Source organism: Saimiri boliviensis, chromosome 7 (genome assembly GCF_048565385.1).
Source record: "Saimiri boliviensis isolate mSaiBol1 chromosome 7, mSaiBol1.pri, whole genome shotgun sequence".
Taxonomy (NCBI): domain Eukaryota; kingdom Metazoa; phylum Chordata; class Mammalia; order Primates; family Cebidae; genus Saimiri; species Saimiri boliviensis.
In genome coordinates, this window is record NC_133455.1 from 59,479,064 (window position 1) to 59,506,345 (window position 27,282).

General features: G+C 32.9%; 1 protein-coding gene across 1 annotated transcript in view; it reads right to left on the minus strand.

Moving 5' to 3' along the window:
- Positions 1-27,282, minus strand: part of TRHDE (thyrotropin releasing hormone degrading enzyme) — a 406,810-nt gene that overhangs the window by 126,121 nt on the left and 253,407 nt on the right. The window contains exon 7 of the mRNA XM_003927810.4: positions 12,674-12,739. Coding sequence (XP_003927859.2) covers positions 12,674-12,739 — 66 coding nt within the window. The remainder of the gene's footprint in view (positions 1-12,673; positions 12,740-27,282) is intronic.

Genomic DNA, 27,282 nt, shown 5'->3' on the forward strand with positions numbered 1-27,282 from the left:
AATAAAGAAACTAATCTTCAGGTGACCAGAAAGGTTCAGAAAAGATATACATCAAACTCAAGAAACATGCAATTATCTACTTCTTTCCCATTCACTAATCAACGCATTTCAGAAAAACCAGTCAGACTGAGAATCAGTGTGGATGAGACCACAGGGCTCTTTAGCATATGCTCTGAACAGAAAATGTTATCTATAATATTTTCATATTAATGAACATGACATAAGGGGAATTCAGTAAGGGCATGTTAGGTTTCCCATAAGCTCAGAAGCCTGGAGGATTTCTTTCAGTTAATGTTAAAATCATAATATTATACTTTGCTAATATATTGTTTACTGTTATTATTATTAATGGCAGCTTATCTTTCTGTCAGATTCTTCCTGCCTTCTCTTTCCTGAGTATCCAGCTTAGATTTCGTAAATCATCTTAACCAATTCCTGGGAAACAGCCTGATCTTTTTTTGTTGTACTGTCCTTCAATTATAGCAGCTTGGCAAAAATCCCAGTCATGGAGGAATCCAAGTATTTGTCTTCTCCAAACCTGTACTCATCCAGCTGAATATCACAGGAGAAAATCATACAATTGAAAAACTGAGCTTATGATAAATTCATAATCACCAAATTCAAATAGGAACTCAAAACTGTCAGAAAGTACCTTTCTACTCTTTTAATTTGCTACGTTCAAATTTCTCCACTTCCCACTCTCACTTCACTTTCATTCAGCTACTGACTTTCTCTCAAAAAACAATGAAAAAATGTAAGTCATCAGAAGGATTTCTCTCATTTCCCTATTGCCAGCATTCCAAATTTACTGGAAATAAGTATCCTATTAAAGACAAGTGCCTTCACCTTCTCAGTGAACCAGGTTCTGGAATTGTATCTCACTTCTCCAACATTATCAGTCACCCCTTGAATCATCCTGCCAGCTTCAAACCAGTACAGCTCCCTCTCAGCTTTAAAAATAAAACAAAAATTTTCCTTAGCCTTTATTCCCCTGTAACCACGGACCATGTTTTTCTTATCTCCTTCCTGAAAAACTGTGTTTAGTTTTATTCTGCATACTCTGTTTCCATTTCAACATTCCCATTCACTCTTTAATCTACTCCACTGAAACCAATTAATTTACAGGCTACCAAAACAGTTTACAGTCTTTATCCTTCTCCACCTTGTTACTGCATTCAACCTTGTTGCCCACTTTCTTGTTCTTGAAACAAGTTCTTCTCTTGGCATCTGTGACATGATGCCCTTCGTATTCTGCCTGCCTCTCCAGCTGTTCCATCTCAATCACCTCCCCAGGCTCCTCTTCTCTCAATCTCAAATTGTTACAGTCGTTCAGGGAATGGTTCCAGATCCTCATCCCAGAAAACTCAGAATGATTCTTGATTACATTCTCTTCCTCCCCTTGAATACCACACTTTTCGACCAATTTATCTTCAGGCCCATTGAATTCTACCATTAAAAAACATCTGGGATTCATCTATGTCTCTATTTCTTTTTTTTTTTTTTTTTTTTTTTTTTTTTTTTTGAGACGGAGTTTCGCTCTTGTTACCCAGGCTGGAGTGCAATGGCGCGATCTCGGCTCACCGCAACCTCCGCCTCCTGGGTTCAGGCAATTCTCCTGTCTCAGCCTCCTGAGTAGCTGGGATTACAGGCTCGCGCCACCACGCCCAGCTAATTTTTTGTATTTTTAGTAGAGACGGGGTTTCACTATGTTTACCAGGATGGTCTCGATCTCTTGACCTCGTGATCCACCCGCCTCGGCCTCCCAAAGTGCTGGGATTACAGGCTTGAGCCACCGCGCCCGGCCCTATGTCTCTATTTCTATGAACCATTTAAGACTTGATAATCTCTCACCTGAGTATTAAAATATCCTCTTTACTTTTTTTGCCCAATCCCTTTCTTGGTATGCTGACTGCCTCAAATCCAGTGTATTATTAAAATTAGCCAGAAAACTGTTCTATATATAAATAGAGCCATGGCATATCCACTTTAAAACTGTTTAATACAGCACTTGAATAATATTAATCTTAGCACAGACTATTGGGCATTGTGCGACTGGCTGTTGCTCACGTCTCCTACCTCTTGTTCTTACTAACTCTACTCACTCACAAGTTTCTTTATTTTCCTTGAACATGCTCAGTTCTTGTTTTAGCCCTTTGTAGGGCTCTTCCCTCTTCTTGGAATCTCCTTGACCTCCATCTTTCTTCCTTCAGATCTCAGCATACCTACCATCTTCTCAAGAAGAATTCCCTAAACACACAATCTAGAATTGTTCCAACCACCTGCTCGCTATGCTTTCTCACAGAATCCTATTTTTTACTTCCCAGCATTTTTCACATTGAGTAAAAATATATTTATTACTTTTTTCCTATCTATTGTGTGTATCCTTTATCCTGTTATACGATTCATGAGAACAGAAGTCATATCTGCCATGTACAGCATGCCCTGAATACTTGGTACTTGTCATGATGTCTGGCATAGAGTAGGTGCATAATAAATACACGTGGAATAAATGAATGACTGGGTACGTCTATTGGGTGAGGAACATGAACTTATATATAAAATGAAGCAAAGCTGGTATAGGAAGATAAATTATGATTTTGGTTTATTAGCACAAAACATTAAGAAGTGATTTTTGACACTTACGTGTGTTATTGTTCTTAAATGGAAAAGAAAATGATCTGTAAAATAATCACAGGGAGAGACCTTGAGCAGAAGAGAAGGTGAATACAGGAGACTGGTTGCAAAAGGGTATCAGATTCAGTATAACAAGTGGATGACACCACTTCTTTGTATGCCATGCTAACATGAAGCTCTGTCTTCCATAAATGAAAATACAAAGATAGACCAGAATGGAATTTTAGATGCATATGAATCTTTTATAAACCAGGTTCAAAATATGTAACTTAAGCCTTTGCAACACTCCTAAACCACTAATTTATAACATGATGTTTTATAGCAATAATTTTGACATACTAAATACAGGGAAAAAGAGTTTACAGTAAATATGTTATAGTTCATTACTTTTATTTTATAACTATATAAAGTTATTAAAAAGAGAGTAAGACCTCAATTTTTAACGCATAAGAGACATGGATAAATCTTACAAAAAAGTAAATGAAAAGAGTGAAATGCAAGTAGAGTATGTATTAAAATATTTCACAGCCTCATTTATGATAAAATATATACACTGAAATAATAGAATAAATATTTTACTTACTAAATTAGTAAGAAATTTATTTTGAAAATTTATAAGAATGCTGTTTACTTAGTGTAGTATAAAGAGAGAACTTTAAACTTCTAGCATTATATACTGGTTTAATATTTTGGAGAAAAAAAATTATACTATGCTTCTAAAAATATATCTAAAGAGATAGTTGAAAATATAAGGGAAAAAATCCACAATGTAAAGATTATTAGAGTGTTATTTAACAAAAACTGGAAAGCAACGTAAATGCTCACAAACATGGACAAAACAAAATATATTATGTTATATCTATGTCATATTACTATTTTAAACTAAGCTATGTGACAGAATCATGTCAAGCAATTATAAAAACATTAGTAAATGAGGAGAAAGTATTTTTAACTTAGGAGGAATTTTATGTAACATTTCAAATATATAGTTCTAGGCTATTACATGCACTTTTCAAAAAGAGAACATCAAATAAAAAGAAAAATAAATTTAAAATGGAAAAGAAAGAAAACTGCTGATGCAAGAACTAAGTAGTTTACAGAAAAATGCCTGTAAGGCAAGTTTATTGTACCACTGAACTTGCAACCCAACCACCAAATGGCAATGTCTACAAAGATCGGTATGCATTTACACACATTCTAAAATACAAATACATCCATACATCAAAATACAAATACATCCATACATCAACTAAATGTGTCTAATAATTTCACAGATACATTTAAATAACCAAAACGTCATTTTATAGTATCAATCCGATTAGCTAATATGCAATACATCTTGAGCCCTTAACTAACAGATAAAAGATAACCAATAAATATAAATTTATAAGTTCTCCTGTTGAGCTGGACAAATGCCTGAAGGATGACTAAATGGAGATATATGTTTCTAAAAATAAGGGCTTTTTGGTTAATGTTACACAGCCATATTGGTCAGTTAACCTTTAAATCACAAGCAAATTAATGAAGATTCAATCAGTGGCTGTATATTTAAAAAATTGTAACTGATGAATAAAAGTTATTTCTCTCTGATCCAGAAATTTGAATACAGAATGCTATTTCCTTTTTTAAAATACTTGTTTGTATTAAAGACGGAATTCTTAATTTTGAAATCCATCAACTCTTTTCTCAAACTTAAATATTTATTCCTCTATAACATGCTCACTAATTTTCCTTTACAGTTAGGTCTTTAATAATGCTAATAATGCTAATTAAGTCAAATCCAATAATTAAAAATTAGTAATGATAACATTGTTATCATATAATATTGAGTTAACACATCAAATTATTATCAAGTTGTTAACCTTTTAACCCATAGCATATCTAAAACTGCATAGCGTTTTAAGCAAAACTAGGAGACATCTGAGCAAAAGCTGTCTATGGTCATTCATTTTAGATTGAGTATGATTCAGCTGCCATCTGGATAAAAACACAATATTATCTCTTCAGAAAGAAAATTAACTTTGACACACTGTCTCTGTTCCTCTATTATTTTTCGACTTTTTACTTATCTGAAAACCTACATGTAAGGGACAAAACTCTATCTCACAAAAATAAGCCTGCAGTTTTCAAATAAAAATTCTGCATACACATGTTAACATATAACACCTCACTGAAACAAGTTATTGAGTATGTTGTTGCTACTAATAATCCCTATGGCTTTTTGCCTATCATTACCTTCAGGCTATCAGAATTTTATGAGCACAAACCAATAATAATGATATTTCCCTTTTGCTTTTTATCCACACCTCATTGCCTTACATTGATTTGCATAAGCAATTTCCACCCTGATAATTGGAGCCAAACATCTTGCTGTAGGTTACCTTATGGAAAAAAGCAGTTAAATACTAATCAAGAGAAATCTTTCTTTATTCAACCATATTTTAGATAATGCTGAATTACCTTCACTGGTTGAGCAGGAAGGTGACTCACTTTCTGATAGGAATTTCAGGCTTTCAGTTTATATCAAGCTTAATAATTATCTTTCTTTATAATTTCAGTACCCTGGTGTTGACTCATAACAACATGAAGAATGCTGCTACTAGACTCAAATCATTAAAACAATATTGTTTTGTTTAAAAGAAAAAGCCATAGCACAGGTAGTAATTATTTTTTTAATAGCTACCAAACCAATCAATGCTATCTGAGGATTTTAAAATTACAGCTTTAATTTTTATTACCAGAAAAATCCAAAAAATGTAATTAGGGAGATTAAAACATAAAAATGAAATAAGGGAAATCCAGGTCATGTAAAGACATATATCTAAAAGAATTGTTACTTGAATTACTTATTTAAAAGTGAGACTTATTCCACTTATGTAGAATCAGGATTTTAGCTATTGGACTTAAATTATAAAAACAAGGTAAAATAAGTAGATTCCCATGTATTTACCAAATGAATATTTTAACTAGATGGATGAAAAGTAATGTATATGCATGTAAACACTAAGAACCCTATAAGTGAAAGATAATTACCAAAATATGTTGTAAGGTGAGCAATTGTTATTAGAGAAAGAATTCAGTTAAAACATTTATTTATAGTAGAACAGAATATTTCAGGGAGCTATGCGAAATCACCAAGAACTTCTATAGAGATAGAAAAAAAGGCAAAATTGCAGTATATTTATATTCCAGGTACCACAAGGAAAGAGAAATTCAACAACATTGAGTACTAAAGTCTGCCCAAGAGAAAGACAGGACAGAAATGGGGTTACATTGCATATATTCCACCCCAATATTACACTAGTAAGTACTCTACTTATGCTTGCAACATTTTAATGAGCAAACCAGATTCCAATAGTGTAAATATTAAATAGGCAGGAATCCCATGAATGATCGTGCTAGCTTGTCCTTAGAGATGACCTAGGAAGAAATTTCGAGCTGTGTATACCACAAACAAAAATGAGGTGCTAAATGTAAGAATGATATTATATCTAAAAAGTGTAACTTGAGCTTCTGTGCAAGAGACAGTTTCTGGTTACTGCTGACCTGCCTATTGCATTTCTCACTGACTTCACTTAAGTTCCAACAGGTCATGTATTATGCAGATTTTTCTTAGTCATCATTACTCACTGGAATTATTGCTAGGAGAAAATCCTGGGCTGGGAGAACACATAATCATGCTTTCCAGATGTCCTATGTAGAGGTGGTCTTAAATCAAAAGCAATTTAGGCAAACTGCTGCTCAGATTCTTCTCTCTGTACTTTAACTTATCCCAGGAGGATTGGCCCACCTGGGGAGGTAGGAATGAGGATCCTACAGTGGTGATTATGCAAACCAAAGTCTGAAATTCTAAAGTTAATCAAAAGCAAAACAATTATTCACAGTAGTAAACTCCCATCTTTTTTTCCAGCTCCTTATTTTATGAGTAATCACTTCAGAAATTTATAAATTTTATATATTACTGGTACTGATTCATCCTGATGCAATCAAATCAACTCATGCAAAGTAAAACTGGATACTACAGACCACAAACAACCAGACTAAAGTTATGAAATTAGTAAAATATGGTAGTTGTTGATTTTATTTCCCTATATCTTCCATCATATGTCATGGTAAAATTATTGAAATCAGTTGAGAACATTCTCTGCCCTAGATAGAGTTGTATCATATGGTCTTAATACAATATTAAGGAAGAGATGAATAAAGAAGTTAATACTTTTTAAATCCTGATATGGTAATAAAACAACCTGTAAAAATAAGGCAAATAAAATTTAATCAATAGAACAAAGACATTTACAGGTTATGTGTGTCAGACTGTTAGCCATTCACCATCACTTCCCCTACCATCTACCTTCTTGTGCACTGTATAGGTTAGAAGCTTGAATGCTACATTTCCAAGAATTCTTTGCTAGTTAGGCTCAACTTTATGTTCTGCAAAATGAAAAGCACACATAAAAGATATGGGTGGCTGCAAAGAAGGAGGAGCTGTCATTGCTCAGATAGCAGAGAGCAGGCATGTGGGCTTTGGCAAAAGGCAGGGGTAAACTATAGCCAATGGCTTTCAGGGTTACTCTAGGCAGCTGAGAATGTGTGTATTACTTCCCTAAGAAACTCAAATTTCTATATTTCCAGAAGGCTGGCAGTGGCTTTCCTGATCTCTACTTGCATAACCCTGCCAACAGTTTTAGAAAATTACTGTATCCAATGTTAATTCCCTTTCTTCTTGAAATATTACTAAGGGTTTCAGTATATTGCAGAATTACATACCAGAAGTGATTGCAGACCCTCAAAGGTGGTTATCTAACATTGTTTGCCTGCCTTGATTAGATTTAAAGAAGCTAATATCATTGATAATGAGTGATAGGATCATGATAATTAATCATTTTAGGGCCAAAACAGTTTCTTTTTTTTTTATTGTATTTTAGGTTTTGGGGTACATTGAAGAACATGCAAGATTGTTGCATAGGTACACACAAGGCAGTGTGGTTTGCTGTCTTCCGTCCCCTCACCTGTATCTGTCATTTCTCCCCATGCTATCTCTTCCCACCTCCCTACTCCCCCATCCCTCCCCCATTTCCCCCCAACGGACCCCAGTGTGTAGTGCTCCCCTCCCTGTGTCCATGTGTTCTCATTGTTCAACACCCGCCTATGAGTGAGAATGTATGGTGTTTGATTTTCTGCTCTCGTGTCACTTTGCTGAGAATGATGGTTTCGAGGTTCATCCATGTCCCTACAAAGGACGTGAACTCATCGTTTTTGATGGCTGCGTAATATTCCATGGTGTATATGTACCACATTTTCCCTATCCAGTCTATCATCGTTGGGCATTTGGGTTGGTTCCAGGTCTTTGCTATTGTAAACAGTGCTGCAATGAACATTCGTGTGCATGTGTCCTTATAGGAGAATGATTTATAATCCTTTGGATATATACCCAGTAATGGGATTGCTGGGTCAAATGGGATTTCTATTCCAGTGAGGAATCGCCACACTGTCTTCCACAATGGTTGAATTAATTTACATTCCCACCAACAGTGTAAAAGTGTTCCTATTTCTCCACATCCTCTCCAGCATCTGTTGTTTCCAGATTTTTTAATGATCGCCATTCTAACTGGTGTGAGATGGTATCTCAATGTGGTTTTGATTTGCATTTCTCTGATGACCAGTGATGATGAGCATTTTTTCATATGTTTCTTAAATGATCATCGATAATTTCCTAAACTGAAGAATAAGCTTTGGGAAAACAAATGACTATTTCAATAAAAAATTATGGCAGAATAAAGAATTACAAAGTCTTTGTGAGAATTGGCTATTTCTGACTGGTCTGGAGAGACTCCAGAAAGCAAACAATAATGTTGGTGCTTTAAATTATCAGCTGAAGGTTTGGCAGGGAACCAGAGATTTATGACTATGCTAAAAGAGTCATGTATCTCTTACAACCTTAGAATCAAAATAAACTATGATTTAAAATTCTGAGTGGCAAAATTATAACTCAGATAAATTTTATGGATTTATTAGGTCTTTTATGTGAGAGTTGGGGTGTTGAGGAAGGTATAGGATACTGAATCAGAATGCAGGCCTCAGAGGTCTAAATTTTACTGAGACTCCTTAGTAGCTTTTCTTGTCTCTGAAAAAGTTAAGTTCTCCTTGTTTGAGTTCCGTGTAACATCACTCATCAAGGAGGATGCTGGCTCTTCTCAAAACCAACTCCAATATACCTAAATGCCAAACCAATAAGTAGAATTGGTTTCAGCAGAGTTCAAGCGTTCACGTAGAAATTTCAACCTTAAAAGATGGCATTTACACTGACAATTACCAAGAAATTCAAGAGTTCTTAGCATATGACATCTAAAAACCTCTGTAGCTTAATCACAAAAATGTAAAGTATCCAGAGACAATTATTAAAGTAAGTAGCAGGAAAAAAAAAGTGAGCAAGTAAATAAAAGCCAAGGAAATAGAGGTAGTTTCCTGATACTAGCAAAAGAAAACTATTACCAGCAAAATCTCTGTGACAGAAAAATGCTGCTCTGGTTTGACTACGGTTATAGTTCTATATATAGATAATCATATTATATAGTCTCAATAATCAAATGCATAAAGATTCAAGAAAAAGGAGTCACTCACTCTTGTATATCTAGTTTACAAATGTTTCCATCAAATTAAAATAGCCAGCCCAAATTAAATATGTCAAACCCAAATCGTGCAACTAGAAAACTGCATTAAATTAATCCTAGATTTAAAGAATATAAAAGAGAAAAGGAATCTTACAGTATTTAGTCGAACTCTTACATTTCACAACTGTAGTATCAGAAGTCAAGAGAGGTCTAGTGACTTGCAGAAAGATCACTATTAATTGGAGGTAGAAATGAATTATTTCTCCTTATTTATTCTATTGACTCAAGTTTCTCAAAATATGCCTACTATCATTTTGAGAAATTAATTACATAGAAAGTAGACATGTAGAATTTGCAAAAATGTAAACTTTTCTTTATTTAAAAATATACATTATTTATTGGTAATACATAATCTAGCCACAGAAATGTTCAAGCTCAACACAGTTCCACTTTCAATTCAAACATTAAAATGAAAGCAAATTTGTTGGTGGTATCAAGAATTATTTTTTTGTATGTATATACTTTCTATTTATTTTTCAAAGTTTGAGATAATTTATTAGAAGAGAACAGCTATGCAAGACTTATTTTTTGATACAGGTGAGGGGACGGAAGGCAGCAAACCACACTGCTATGTGTGTACCTATGCAACAATCTTGCATGTTCATCACATGTACCCCAAAACCTAAAATGCAATAAAAAAAAGCACCACAAGAAATTCAATAAATAAGAGGAATTAGACCAAAATGTATCAATACCAAGAAAAGCCATGATTATTCAGTAAGAAATTGTTCTCCTAAACTTTCTCATAGCTGATCCAATGGGTTATATGACTGTTAGAAACATTTTTTTTTCTCAGAAAGTCTCTAGAGTCTCTTCCTGCTGAAAAAATACATATAAATTGAAATTTAAAATATATTTCCATAGAAAATATTACAAAAAATTGAAACTGTAGTTGAATCTACACTGATACTTTATAAGTTAAATATCAATATGATATTTAACTGGAAACCTACATTTCTATATTATATATACATATATACACACACATATTCATGTATGTATTTTTTAAAAGTTTGCCTCATTCCCAAAAGACCTTAAGATGGGTCACAAGGATACATAAAATTGCAAGAGAACACAAAATTTAGGTAGATAATAAATCAAGAAGAAACACCATTAAGACATCATTCCTATGTGGAACATGAGGATTAAGGTCTGAGCCCAGAAAAAAAAAAAGAGAGAGAGAGAGCAAGAGACAAAAAGAGAAGAAAGGAAAAAAGAAAAAAATGAAGACTAAAAATATATATGTAAAACACACTATTCACAATTTGAAATAGAAAATAATAAACTTCCATTTGTCAACATGGAAATAGCCATGGTTAATGTAAAAACAATTCATAGATTTTTCAGCAGAATTAAGTGCTGACAGCCCAGATTAGCTCTTTCTACAACTTGTAAACCAAGACCCCCCAGGGCCTTCTGTATGGGAAGCATATTAATATCAACTCTGTGACCACTCAGCACCATGACATGAAGTGTCTGTTCAGGAGGTCATCTCCAAAATGTATCCCATACATCTTCGTGCACAGGAGATGATAATTTATCACCTAAATGTAGGGATATACTGTAAACTAATCCAAACTGCTGATGATACACTAAATCAGTTTGAGTGATGAGTATAAATAAAGCTGCAAGCGAAGTACTGAAGGATACAGATCTATCTGATCAATGAGATGTCACCAAGCAAATGAAATGCAATGTTGACAAACATAGAGTCCCTCAGTTGAAAATTAACCAAATCAAGTACCAGAGCATAAAGGCACACATTAATACAAGCTTGGAATGAAAGTTTAATATGATGTGAGTTGGAGGGTATATTCTAACTGTTTCATATAAAACTGAGCAGACTGGGTTAGTGGAAAAAAATGTATTAAAATTGATACATTTTGCACACCATAGAAAGTATGACAGGATGAAGAAAATGTTGCAAAATGATAATCCTTTCCAAATAATTTAACTGTAGTTATTCTATCTGCTGAGCAAATCCATACACATAGACGAAGAAAAACAATAAGAATTTTCTACAGAAAATGATTTCACATCAACTTGCTATGAAGAAATCAAATTCAATTTGTGTTGCCCTTATGAACAGTGAGATATTTTCTGAAACAGTCATGCTACAACTTCAATGGGGAAAAACAAAGGAATGGGGATAAGAAAGGACATTCCTCCAGATAGCTGATATTCATGAAGGGCACTCCTTGAGAAAAAAAAGATTTTCCCAACTATGTGATCAGAATAGATCCTTTAACATACAGCAAATAGATTGGATGGATTCACCTATTCTGAAGGTGTCCCTAATGGAAAGAGCTGACGAAACTAAATTTCAAACCCTGCTGGAACAAATCTTTAAAAATATTTTCTGAGGGAAATTATCTTCAAAACATTTATATGTATAGTTTTTGTTGTGTTAAGTAAAGAGAGTTTGTCAAAACATAGATAACACTTACCTCGTATTTTATCTTTCAGTTTATTTGGGGGCACAGATAGAATTATACTACTAAAATATGACCTGGACCCAGATGTAGTTTATTTAAATTTCCAAATAAAAAGCTTACTAAGAACAGATAAGATTGATTGCTCTCTCTGTCTTAGCATAATTGTATTTCAGGTGAACATCAATTTACTTTAAAGGACACTTCTAAGTAGCAGAATGCATCATAAATAATTCATCAATCACAGCTACTAGGAACATGATTTACTCCAGCAGATTCAATGGAATAAAGGTTTATATATATATTTGTGTCTGCTTTAAGAAGTTTAATAATCTTCTCTTTTCTAAGAACCCATTCTTAGATTCCATACTTTATACTCTAAATGCAGTATGATGTAACTGTTGCTTTTTCTTTCTTCTTTTAAAAGAAAATCATTGTTTAATTAAAATAAAAACAAATAAAAACCTTTGTAACAAATAACAATCTATGCATATTAACAGCAAAATAACAAAAACATAAACGGTACATATTTGAAAAATAGCCTTAAGATTTCTCAAATGCATGATTCAAATAATGCCAACATAATTTGTTCTCGCCTTATTCGAATCTTTAAATGGAAGACGAAGGCAGTCTTTCTGAACATCTTTTATAGAGTATTTGGAACCTGGAATATTTTTAAATTACTTCAATTTAAAAATGCATATCAAACAGATTCTAAATTGTTCAACAGTTCAAGTTTTGTCAGTTGATACAGTGAGTATCCTATCTAGAACTTTCATTTGTCATATAGAAAGACATTGATTACCTTACACATCTTAAAGTTTTCCATCAAGTTCAGCAATTTTGCATTAGCCATTTCCCAAGCTGTGAAATATCCTTAAAATAAATATATTGACAAGGAAAAATGTAAAAGAAAATAAAAAGCATTTTACTTACTTGCAGACCCCTCTGGAAAACTGAATGGCCCATAAAATTAGCCAGCATTCTTATTAAAGCAGCACCCTATAGGAAAGAATAATTTTAAAAAAGAATTTCAACATAGTATCATGAATGTAAAGTTGTTTTAATCAAATCTAGTCTACTTCATTCATGCTATTCTATTTTCATAAGAAACAGAAGTATCATGAAAACAACCTCCAACTGAGAGATAACAATTTCATGTTTTTGTCTTGTGAATTTTAAAGTTTTATGTAAAACTTACAACTACAAAATGGAAATCCTCTAGAAAGAATATCTCAGGGCAATGATAAGCTGTAATTCAGGAGTAATCAACATTTTATTGAGCACTATATATGACAAATTTAATAAAACATGGTCTTATACTTAAAATCTCATAATTTGCTCAGGGAAGGATATCCATGTATAAATGTACAACCGCATTTCTTTTTAATTCATTTCTTGCAAGATGTCTCTATTTATGAGAAAATCATAAGAATCACATATAGAATCATTCAGAGACTGGACTGCTCTTCAGTCTGGCAATACAACAATCAATTTCCATAGTTTTTTACTAGAATAATTTGCTAGAATTCTGGGACTTCAATGTAGTGTAATACTCAGACTCTATGAATCACCATTAAAGAAGTGTTTCAAAAAATTTCAACCACCATCAAAATTGCTCCTTGTCAGTATTTTATTCTCATCTCAACAAATGATAGGCTGAAATACGATAGTTTTAGGCCTTTTCTGATTTTTTTTCTTCTCACACCTTTCATTCTTTGCTCTTTCTTTAGCTCTTCCTCTTTATCTTCTGCACATTTGCACATGACCATAAAACATAAGCACTTATGATTCAATCCAGGGACTAGGTTAGAATTCCCTTTAGAATGTAACAGCTCTGTTCCTTGAATTTTCTTGACAAGCTCTCCTCCTATACATTTCCCAATATAATTGACCCATCCAGAGGGTGGAAACTGTCAAATTTTCAGCAAACCTGACTGTTGCCACCTGGGAATTGAGACTTAGTATTTAAAGCAGTCAACTTAAACTTTCCTTCAGTACTGAAAAGCCATCTTCAGGTGATTTAACATCTTCAGATGTTTCCCTCCAGGTAATGATGACTTGGTCTCTTGTCAGGTTATAAAAACTATTAATTTAGCATGGCCTAATGACACAAGAATTCTTTCTAATCATAAAGAATGTACCAGTTTTCCTGTCTGAATTAGACTGGAGAGAGTGCTAACAGGAAAGAAAAACTAGAAGTAAAATCAGTATTCAAAAATTATAGAATATCACTTAGCTACTGATTATATTATATTGCATAACTCAATTAAGTTTTAGAAAATATGTCTATGTTACCCATCTGAATATTTTAATAGTTTCTGGAGAGGCATGCCCTCTTCTATGTTTAACTAGCCTTTTCTTTCCAAAGCTAAAATTTAAAAATCTTTATTTTACAGAACTTCATAGACAGATGGACTCTCCAACTGTCATGGTTTAGCCAATATATACTAAGCACATACTATGTATGGATTATAACGAAGATCACAACCCCTAACACAGGCATGGCTCATTGGGAATTTCTTTTTTTTAAGAAAATACAGAATCCTTTTTCATCATGTCTTTAAAGCATTTGTTTATCAAGCAAACTTCATTTATAATATTGTAATGTATATTACCTTGTGATTCAAAATTCCATCCCCAATCAAACAAACTGGACATTTAGGAAGGCTGAGTAGCTTTATGAAGCATAAATATACTATTTCTGTAAGATTTAAGAATTTTTGAGACTTGCTCTAGAAAACTCATCACTGTTTGCTAAACTAATGTTCAAGGATATATTAGGATATCTACTTGATTTTTCTAAAGTTTCATAATGAATATTCCACAAAAGTATGCTTATAAACTCATTCATCATTTAGTAATTTTTATATTAGGAATATCTTTCTTATGTAAGTTCCCACCTAATTTTTCTTTTATTTTACATTGTAGCCATTTGCATCCACATCAGCCTTCATTATAGTAAACATTCCCAGAGAAAAACCTGTGTCCTCATGACTTGGTACTTCTCTCTTCCTATGTCTGGCTCAGAGGAGTCTCTCCCTTAATGTAATATATGGATAAGAGAGAAAGAGAAAATTCTGCATGCATGACAATTACTTTGTATTCTTGAAGAAGAGCTATTCAGCCAGGATATACAGTTTATTCCTTCATTGGTATGCTTCAATGATAAATCCTCACTTTTGGAGACAGAGATCTTCTCAAAAGGTGGTATGGTCAGTATCCTAAATGACGCAAGCCTCTGTCTGTGAGGATCTCAAAATCTCATTAGTGAAATGAGATGCAAAGAAAAATAAAATAAATGACAAAATAAGGTATTCTACTGTGTTTCAGAAGGAGATGTTATATCTAAAGGGATGAAGGATAAAGAGGATCTAAAGAAGTGGTATTTGTGTTGGACCTTGAAAGATGGATAAGAGTTCCATGAGTTAAGATAAACAGAAAGCATTTGCATGTTATCACAGGCATGGACTTTAAATGGTCAAGCAGGTGTGAAAGTGGAAATCACAAGTAGGGAATATTATATAGAAAGACAGGGCATAAAACCAGACAATGAGAGATTACATGGAAAATAAGATTGAGACAGTTTTTAGAGGAGTTTGAATACCAGGGCTAAGGAATTTGGAAAATTGGTCTTAAAAAAGTGGAGACTTAACTATGATACTCCAGGGAAGAAGTAAAATAACCAAAAAAAAAATGATATCAATGAGGATAAAAAAATCAGAGATAGGTTTAAGGATTGGAACAAAGATAAGTTTGTATTTTAAAGCTGGAGTGGATGATGACATTAGCCGATATACAAAATTTAGAGAAAGTGTTGATGAGGTGAATACAATACATCTGTTTGTAAATGTGCTGTGTGAGGAATAGGTATAGAACCCAAGAAACAAGGGCAAGTACAACCATAGAAATAAAATTTGGTGGAAGGTTGTGATTGAATAGATAAACTGGGAATTAGAGTGGGTGAGTCCGCCAAGAGAAAAGTTCCAAGGCTTTAGTAGGAAACATAGAAAACAGAATCGTAGAATTCTATCATTCTGTTTTCTATTTGTTTATTCTTTTTTATGATTTGCACTTCAGTGCTTGAAACAGGCACTAAACAAATACTTTTGAAATCAATGAATAAATGAAATTAAGAGAAAAAAATGACATATTGTAAAAAAAAAAAACTCGAAGGCAAACTGGACATAAGTGGTGTCATAGAAGACATGTTTTTATAATTAGTGATACAGATTTCAAGGAAAATAATAGCTAGGAGAAGTGCTTAGTAGGCCATATTCAAAAGAGAGCTATTCAATAGACTTGTGGGTGAGAAAGCCAAGTGAAAACAAAAGGAAGAAAAGAGAAAGCTAGAAGCAAGTTCACATGAAAGGTTTGTTTGTATTTTTTTTTTTGTAGAAAATGGGAGAAATTTTTTTTTTGCAAAGCAAAAGATGATCCAGTGGGATAGAAACTGAAGACACAGTCAATCAAGAACTCATTATTGAAGTAAGATTCTAGGAAAGCTAGATGAGAAAAGAATTTGAGTTAATCTTGAAAAAGAATAATAACAATCTACTCTGAGGCAGGACTGAGGCAGACAATGTAAAGATAAATAAGAGATTTGAAGTGTAAAGTACAGAAGTAAGGAAAGCACATTGCACAGAATAGACTGTAATCTCCATCAAAGAGGGGACCTGGTCTGTCACCATTATATGCCCATTGCCAAAAACAGTTCCTGGTACACAGCAGAATCTCAAAAAAATACTAAACAAGTGGTGGACTGTCACTTTCCAATAACATAGGAGATGTGGTCTGACGATAACTTGAGTTGAAAACAATGGGACTAGGTTTGAAGTAACTCATTGAAAATCTAATAAGGAGTTTAAGATGTGGAAATATGTAGGAAAGTTAAAGTTGTACTAGTCCATTCTCACACTGCTATAAAGAACTGCCCAAGACTTGATAATTCATAAAGGAAAGAGGTTTAGTTGACTCAGTTCCACATGGATTGGGAAGCCTCAGGAAACTTACTGTCATTGTGGAAGGAAAAGGGAAAGTAACCACACCTCCTTCACAAGGAAGCAGGAGAGAATATGAGCATGGTAGGAAAAATTACCATTTATGAAACCATCAGATTTCATGAGAATTCACTTACTATCACAAGAACAGCATGGGGAAAACTGCCCCCATAATCCAATCAGTTCCCGTCCTTGACACATGAGGATTACAAGTCCCTCCCTTGACAAGTGGGGATTACAGTTCAATATGAGATTTGGGTAGGGACAAAGGGGCAAACATATGGTAAGTCCTAACTGAAGTTATCAGTAATGTACCTGTCATTCATTAAGTAACTATTTGTACTACATGCTAAGGCTATGATATCATAAGAAAAATATTACTATCTTTATCAGGTCAGAAAATTGAGGCACAAAGTTTATGCATCTTGTAGAAATTGACATGAGTAGTAAACAATGGAGCCAGAATTAGAAACCCACTTATATCAGACTCCAAAATCAATATCTTCAACCAGTTTAGATAATGTTTTGTGGTTCCAAGTCAAATAGTTACATGACTATCTCTGGAAACATGTGGATAGCAAGAATAAAAATATAAAAGAAATTCTTGGAGTTACTGGGAGTTTAGAATCAGTGAGATGCTCACAGAAGAGGATGAAGGGAGAACTTAATTCAGCGGGACATAGTTGAAATGCCTGACTCATACTCCCAGGATTAGGGATGAAATAGAAGACAGATATGAACCTGCAGAATAGGACATGTTTATGGTCCAGGAGACATAAAGCTACTTTAAAGCTACTTTATGGCAGGTTCAATAAGAACAAAGCGCTAGCAAAATTGAAAATAGTGATATTTTTATGGTTGTATGTGGATGTGGCATCTGTGAAAATGCACTTCTCAGATTTCTCACTGCTGTCCCTCTGCATTTACCATCACAAAGGCCACTCTTTCCTCAGTTTACTTCCAGCCAATCATTGAGCAGAACAGTGTAATAACTGCACACCTGTTCTAGTGAGACAGGAGACTCTATTAATGGACACCTTTAACTAGAGGACTCATCATTTGTGTGGATTAATGGTTTTTTTGCAATAGAGCTGAAGTCTGAAACTACCAACCCAATGCTTCTTCCTTTCCTCTCTCCTTGCAGAGGCTGTTAATTGTAATGTGGTCTGAAGGCAGCTCTCTTTACCTTCCCTGACTCCTTTAACAAATAAATCCTTTGCATATAATGTTTTCTGCTTCTTAGAATATCTAGACTAACCTAGTAGATCCATTTTAAGTGCGGAAGTCCACACAAGTATAAACTAATGATAGGTTCCTAAAATAAGTTGGTAATGAGAATACTCTATTTAAACAAATAGCACATTCACCAAAACAAAATAATCTCTTCCTTCTTAGTCCTTTCAGGAAATCTTTGGCTGGTATATATTCTACACTACAAATGTCTTCCCTCAATGGTTGCTCTACTCCAGCAAAGGAGAAGGTAAGAAATAATGTATCATTATGTTTAGTTAGCACATGGGAGAGACTGAGGTTAAGGGAGTAGGTGGTTTGTCCAAAGTTACTTGCTTCCATTCACTCAGTTGTTGATTTCTTTGATTAGCGAAAAAATTATGAGGTAAGAATTTCTTGTTATTTTCTGAGTTATTGAAAGGATTAGTCTGTTGATTCAAAATCAAAGTACTTTTAAAATGTAAATTTCTAAATGATGCCTCTGCACTATATCTGGACACGTGTGGAGATAATACAACATTCTAACAAGATTTGTTACTGAAGCATGTCTTTTGGTATGGAATAAAGGCATATCTAAATCCTCCATGGTTTTTTGAAAAACATGTTTTCTTCTCCTTTTCTTTCCACAATAATATGATAGTTATATTTAGCATCTGAAGAACAGAAAAAGAAATACTTATCCTGAATATCCCTTACTCACAAATTGATTACAAAAAAGAAAGGCTGGAAGATAAGATAGAACAAGAGAAAAAATAAAATGAAAGGGGAAAGAAAATTAATTCCACACAAGAAAACAGAATTAATGCCCCACTGCTTCAGTTACCCATGCTTGGAGCCTTGGAGTCCTCTATGATTTATTACTTCCTGAGGCCAAGCCTCTACCTTTTCATGGCTGAATTATTTCACTACCTCCTAGAGACAACCTCAGATGTGTTCTTACTCTCAGGAATCTATCCTATGGGGCACATCAGACTAATTTTAATAATTATCTTAGAAGGATAATGTCTACTAAGAGTCTTAGCTCTGTCATGTACTTGGGCATGTGAGATGATCTAAGTATCTACAATCAGAACATAACAATAGTAATGATGATGACAAATATATTACTACCATTAATAATAAGAATACCTATTTCAAAATTTTTCTGAGAATTCATTTAAATTATTCATATAAAGCACTTGATACTCAGTGTTTAGCATATAATAAGCTTAAAAAATATATGGGTATTGATGCCATCATCATCATCACTGTCATCATTTTTATGTTAGTTCCCCATCCCCCAAAATCTTTACTTTAAAGAAAAGTCCTGTAGTAGTAATCAAGCCCATACATAATGAGATTTACCGCTACTTACCAATGTTTTTTTCCATATGACCAAATAATCAGCTTCTACACTGGTTAAGCTCATCTTCCCATTATTCAATGAGCATGCCTTACATACTTATGTTTAATCAAACTTATTTATATCAGTTAAAATGGTAATCCTTTGTGATTCTATATTCTAAGCTCTATACATTATTAAAATCACAGAAAAAGTCCATACCATAGTATTTTCCACACAGCTATACTACAACCATTAAGAATAATATCTACCTCAAAATTTTCCTGAGAATTAATTTAAATTATTCATATAAAGTCCTTGGTACACTGTTTGGCATATAATAAACTTCAAAAATGTATATGTAGGTAGTATTATCTTCATCATTATCAATATCACCTTTTTATGTTAGCTCCGTGCCCCGTAAAATTGAGTACACAGTAGGCAATCTCCCTTGTCATGAAATTTGGCATATATCTTTCACTAGAGCCATACATTTTTTTGAGTATTCTCAGGAAATGGCATTCAAATAGGATAGGCTATACTCAAGATAATAGGAGACCAAACAGGTATTCAAAAAGGACCACAGATCCCAGGGACAAGAAAACAGGAATAAGAAACTCTCCACAACTATGTTAGCTCTGAATGTTTTTGTCTCCTCCAAAGTCATAAATAAATCTTTAAGTCTGAACTAAGAAATTTGTCAAATTATTTTAAATAACTCACAAATTGTTTCACGTGACTTCATCTCTTTCCCACAACTACATGTAGGTAATTTAATTACATTAATCTAGTTTAATTAGATTATTTAAACTAACTATTCGCATATCTGTTGGTTGTCGATGACATAACTTTTCCATTGCCAATGAAATACGATCCTGGCTAAGGATGCACCAACTCCTTGCTAGTTTCAAATCAGCAATCCAGACTGAGATTTCAGCCTATACACAAGAACTCATCAATCTCCCCTCTCATGAAATTCAGAATGTATCTTTCACTGAGGCAGTATGATTTTTCAGTATCCTCAGGTAATAGCATTCAAACAGGGTAGTCTATATTCAAGATAATAGAAGACCAAAATATATTCAAAGAGAATCACAGATGCCAGAGACAAAAAAACAAAAACTTTCAACAGTGTCAGAAATAGCACTTGCATGAAATCATTCAACTCAATAAATTTGAAGCATAACAATACCGTACAATTAAATGAATGTACCTAGAAAGATAAAACATAAAAGCAAAAAATAACCAAATAGAAACAAATGGTTAAGAAGATGAAAAATAATACACAGTCTATGAAAAAAAAACTAACAAATTGGCAAAGCTCCAAGAAAGAAATTGAGGTAAAAAAGAAGAAAAAAAGAAAAAATAAGTATTAAAAATGGGCATATAGTTATGGAAAAAGTTTTAAAAATTAAAATAAGAATATTCTAAAAACATTTACTAATAAATATGAAAATCAGATTAAAAGAAAGAATTTTTGGCTAGGTGTGGTGGCTCATGCCTGTAATCCCAGCACTTTGGGAGGCTGAGGTGGTGGACCACGAGGTCAGAAGATCAAGAACATTTTGGCCAACATGGTGAAAACCCGTCTCTACTAAAAATACAAAAATTAGTTGGGTGTGGTGGCATGTGCCTGTAGTCCCAGTTAGTATGAAGGGGGAGGCAGGAGATTCACTTCAATCGGGGAGGCAGAGTTTGTAGTGAGCCAAGATCACCCCACTGCACTCCATCCTGGGTGAAAGAGCAAAACTCTATCTCAAAAAAAAGAAAAAAAGGAATTTTCTATAAAACTACAATTTCACCAAAGAAGAATAATGATTCAAACATAAGAAATACACCAAAAACAAACAACAGTAAACACACATACCAAAATCCAAAATCCAGGACAGTTTTATAGGCAAATAAACTTTTAAGGAAACACTGCCACATATTACCCTTGTTTTAGATAAAGTACTATAAAGGAATTGAAAATTGAGTAAAAAGCTTTCCAACTTTTTATGATGCTGTGTAACTGATATGCAAACTGGACAATGTAAAATATAGTCCAATATCTTTCATATGATCATGTATGCAAATATATATATAATTTATGGGATAAACATCACATATATAATATACACTAATATAAAGACAACATAATAATTACATGTGATATTCAATATATAATGTAATCTATATATAAAATATGTATTCTATGAAGTGAGAGAAGATATTTAAGTAGAGCTCATTCTAGAAATTCAATAATTGTTTAACAGCAAAAATTATTATGATTAATTGCATTAATGGTAGAAATAAACTGTTTAATCATCATAAATGTAGGAAAACCACTTAATATAACTTAGCCTTCATTTATTCTTATTCAAAACAATAAGATATATTAATAAACTAGGTTTTAAAATGCTGAAAAAATATTTGTTTATTTCTGGATCCAGTGAAAGACTAAAATGTCCCAAACCAGTAACAGTATTGAATGAGTAAAATTAATTTAATTTTGTTTTAAGAAATTCAGAAAACACTATTTGTTTGTAAAAATCTAAATATTTTTGAGTCCCAAATTCAGTTTAGAATTTATGAATAACAGGCTGCACAATAACTACACAAAGGCAACATCTTGTGTGTTTTTAATATCTTATCATTTATTGTAGAAAAAGTGTCCCTTGTCAGAGTTAAACTATCACAGCTAGAAACATGAAACTTTGAGTATTAAGAAAAATATGTGAATTAATATTACTGAAGAAGGGATTTCAAATATACTTAATAAACAAGACTTTTAAAAGATGCTTGCATAATATTATGCCAGAAAATGTCACAAATAAAATTCTTAACAGAATTATTACAAATTACATTTTAGATACATTTTGAATACAAAATACTTTTCTAATTTCCATCTAGTATAAAAGATGGCATATTCTTAAAGAGGTGTTATGAAATTCTAGTGTCAGATATTTTGCCTGAAAGTTGAGCATAATGTTAGCTTCTTAAAAGTTACTTATAATACCACATTTTCTCAATAATGTAAACATTCACTTTTGCAACTAACAATCAAAATGCCAAACACTCAAACATTTGAAAGTTATTCATAAACCGGTTTACAAACACATTTAGTTACATGATGAAATTCATGACTTTTTTCTAGTTTTTTACTTCTAATATTTTATTGTGTATATTGATGTATATAATATCGATGTATATAAAATATGTATTGCATATTTCAGTTTTCATATTTGTAACATTAAAATAAAAAATTAATGGGTATGTGATTCTTATGAAAAGAATATTTTCTTGAATCTGTCTCTTCTTCATATTCTCTTTCTCAGACTCTGGCTTTTTTTTTTTTAACTCCTCCTACTATCAGAGCAATAATATTCTCTTTTGAGAGACTATGAAAAGAGTTATCTATCTGGTCTCATGCCTCTGATGGCATTTCTTCTGATCTTTGAAACAGATTCTGTACTTCCCATTATCCTTATTTTTGTATACATTCTCCATGCCTGAAATTCCACAATTGCCCTAAGTCAAATTCTTAACTTTATGTGGCATAACTCTAACATCACATTTTTCTAAGAAATCTTTCCCAAATCAAGTCAAAATTAAAATTTTTTCACAATTTTATAGCACTTGTTTTTGATATATATTAAATAACTTAGTAAATAGAACAGTCTGTCTTATTTGAGAATTCATATATAACACATACTTGCCATTTTGCTTCATGGCTAGACATTCAGTACACACCTGCTAAACTAGATAACAGTAACTGCATCAATGTGCAAAATATTAGCGAGAAACGATAGGAAAAAATAAAATGCTAACTAAGTATAAGTGCAGCATTATTTGAGACAAAGGCTAATACTTGACAAATATTTCTTCCATTTTCTAGAAACAAACCCAAGTAGAGATGTCAGGAAGAAAATAATTGTTTAAAATGAGATGCAGATTTTAGTATTCATTTACAGTGACTTTTCTTTTCCGATTCCCAAACTTATAATTTCCTTTCATTGATTTGCCCTAATACTCTTAATATATCTTCACTCTTTTTCTCAATCTCATCTATTTAATCATTAAATTAGAATTCTGAATTGTAAAGGTTCATTTTGGTATTTATATCAAAGTCCTAAAGACACATGGCTCCAAAACTCAGATATCCATGTGCAGACACAGCTCACTCACTCGACGTTCAGCTGAAACATAACCAAGTATCTCCCTAATGAAAGTGACATTTAGTAAAGAATGAACTATGCCAGAGGACAGGCACTTTTGTGTAATCCTTTTGTTACCAGAGAAAATTTGCAGGGTATGAATAACTGATTTCAAAGTATTTGAGAAAATGTCTTTGCATATTTATTTTTAAAGAATAATTTTGAATTATGACTTGTCATTAACAAAACGTTTAGAAAGGACAGTCATCCCAACAACATAAAATATTAATTACAAGCTTAATAACCAAGTCCAAAGAAGCTGGAGGTTTGAGGTAATATTTCTAACTCTACCAAAAGCTGACAAAAAGTAAGCAATTGCTATTATGTGAGTTGCTAAGAAAAAGGACTTTAGCAATAAGTTATATGAAAAATGTATAAAGAAATCAATCCAGTCAAAGAACAGTAGAATACATGTATTTGCTTTTGAGTATCCGGAAAGTGTTCAGAATGGACATACTATTGGGATATAAAATATCATGCAAAAACAAAGAAACAAACAAACAAAAAAACATTATACTGAACATGATTTGTGATAACTATGTGCTAAAAAAGTTATAGGTAAAAATGTCAGAAGATAGCACAGAAAATCCATAGATAATGTTTTGAAAAATAGATACAATTTTCTGGAAAAATGGGGGCCAAACACTTAATAATTTTCAAATGAAGGAAAGTTTTATACGAAGTAGATGTAGTCAGCTGATTTTCAACTTCTCTGGGAGTTAAATAACCACAGGGGAAAAATGTCTGACATAGAAACACTTTAAAGGCAGAAAGTGTTCCTTAAACCATGAAAGCCTTACTATTTGGCATTAATCACTAATGGTACATGTAGATTGTTTCCCAAAAGGTAGTCTGAATAAACTATATTTTCTTTTTGTATTAAAAAATTTAAGTATTGATCTGCAAGAAAGTAGAATAACTTTCTCAGTAAACAAACAAATCAAACAGCTGCTCCCAAACGGTTTCCTATCATAGTTCACTGATGCTGGAAAAAAGGGAAGGCGAAAAAATCACCAACTCTCTCTCTCTCTTCTCTCTTTCTCTCTTTCTCTCTCTCTCTCTCTCTCTCTCTCTCTCTCTCTCTCACACACACACACACACACACACACAAAACATGAGAAATCTAGTATAGTATTTCAAGGCTCCATACGATTATACATGGTAAAGGCAAACAAATCCAAGTCTAAATTTCAATAATGTTATCCTAAGGTATACCAGGCATAATCTTTTAATTTTATTTTTAATTAGTTTATTAATCTAATTACTATTAAATATATCATTATACTGCATTCTTTAGTTTTAAAAGACTTGATATTTTTAGAAATGATAAACTTTAAGAAAAAAATTAAGACTGGGTTTCACTTCAAAATAGAGGTTTTTTATTTCAAAATAATGCACCTATCTAAATGGCAGTTATTTATTCTTATTTTAAATGGAGTTTCCAGATTTTCAAAACCATTTTTCCTAAAACATGAACATATTCAAGTGATTTTTAAAAATACCATTAAATTGAAGTAAATAAGAGTACACTTTTGTTCACAGGATAATTTGTGTAAACATCCATAGCTTGTTCATTTAATTCAGAAACTCCAGATTCAAGTACGTCTTAGCTTAAGTTTTGTCTTGGATGGATAAATACATCATTGAGAACAGGTGTTTAAAAGACTCCACGGAAAATTAGGGAAATTTAAATCAAGGACACTTGAGTCGTGGAGGTCAGTTCTCTGGAATTTTAGGCATACTTCCCACATGAAAAGGGTCCACTAGATATAACCATAAATATCTGTGCCCTTCATTTGTGCTCAGGATTTTCTATTTCCCTTGAAAACCAAGATACATAAGCTACTTACTCTTTCAGACAAAGTGTCGTGGGGCTTTCTCTTATAGTAGAAGATTTTTTTAACAGTTGTGATGAACATCTCATGTTCTGACACGACAGACAAGGACAAAAGCGTAGTATACTTTTTCATTAAGCATCCATATGAGGAAATCTTCAAGGATGGGCTCACATAAGAGACTGATGAGGTTATTTATACAGATGGGCCATCACTGAGTTCAAGAACAATATTGAATAAAGCCATGCTTCTCAAACTCTACTGTGCTATAAAACTGGGTTTACCATCCTGTTAGATCCATAATAAATAAAAGATGTATTATAAGTGAATACCAGCGTAACAGATCTTTACATCATAGCAATTAGTCTGCAAAGGAAATGGATCAATTGAGATCTGCACCTTGTTTTATCACTCATGTGTATGTAGAGAAGCAAGAAAAAAATTCTTGTCTAGGGCATGGTCTTGTTAACTGAATGACACTTTGTAATCTTCATTGTTGAATTCATTCATACATGATATGACTGATTTTCTAGAAGCTAAGAAAATTATTTTGCTCTACGAATATTTGCAGGATAAGGGAAATAATTGCTTGAGTAAGGTTTTCTCTATCTCTCCTTCTGCTATTCTGACTTCAGGGAGAGTTTACAGAGAGAATGAAATGCCCTGATGAAAGTTTCATCAAACCACCTTCAGCTGTTCTCAAAAAATAAATTAGCCTCTTCATGTATATTATTGAGAAATTGATTATTTATTTCTTTGCTTTTCTTCCAGAGAGGCAAAAGTCGCAACTTCAGTGTGGATGCTATGTGTAGCGGAGGATAACGAAGAGCAGGTTCCTATTGAGGAGCTGATAAAATCTAGAAGTCAGTCAATAAAGTAAATAATCATCACCATCCCAGCTTGTAAAACAGGACAGCTTTCACTTCCAGTTTTTGCTTTTTGTTTTCATACTGGCAAAGCACAGATGTATTCTGTCCCTGGAGAGTTTCAAAACTCAAAAACATATCATCCAGGGAACTAAAACAAGCCATTTATCACAAAGCAAACACTTCTGACAGTGGTGGATCATGAGTAGAATCAGCCCATGTTTTTATATAAAGACAAGTAAATACAATGTTACTAGAGTGGATTCGGTAAACTCATGTAAGAAATTCATTGTTTAGGGATTTCATTGAAGGTACACTTTTGGGTAATGCCATTAAGCTAAATCAATGAAATCCGAAGTTTCAATATCTGAGTTAAAAGTAAGAAAATATTTTTTCTAAAACATTGTAGAACTAGCATTCTACAAATCACATTTTGGGAAGCACCACCTTTATAAAATAAAACTTCTCAAGATACATATGTAAAAATAAACAATGCCCTTTACCCTAGAAACCTATAAGTAAGCATTTAATATTCTCTAAGCAAATATCTACATCACAGGCCCAGTAATGGCATCTCCAAACTTTAGCTTTTTGTATGTGACAGCAAGTTTCTACTTGTAGTTTTCTTCCATTCTTTTTCCATTAACCAACAGAGAAAATATTGACAGTTGCTACTAATAGCATCCTCAGAGAAATAAGCACCCTAATACTTGGTGATCTAGCATCTTTTTATTTTAGAACTTAACATTCTTATGATTTAACATAGAGCAAATGTAAAAAAGAAAAAACAGCAGTTTGCTCTTATATCCTTATTTCTTATGAAAAAGAAACAATGTTCTACTTCATTTGTGATAAGTTTCTCATGTATTCCACCAGCAACATCACAGCTTCAGCCTGCAACAAGAGACATTAAATAGGAGACACTGATAGGAGACATTAAAATAAGGTGATAAAAAAAAAAAATTTGGTCCCAAAGCTATAAAAATGTTTTCTCAAGCAGAAGTGAAAAACAGTGAAAGATTTAGCTCTTAAAGTAAACAAAAGTGGAATTAGGAACAAAACTGCCATAAAGAGGCAGATCAATGGTCCATCAGACT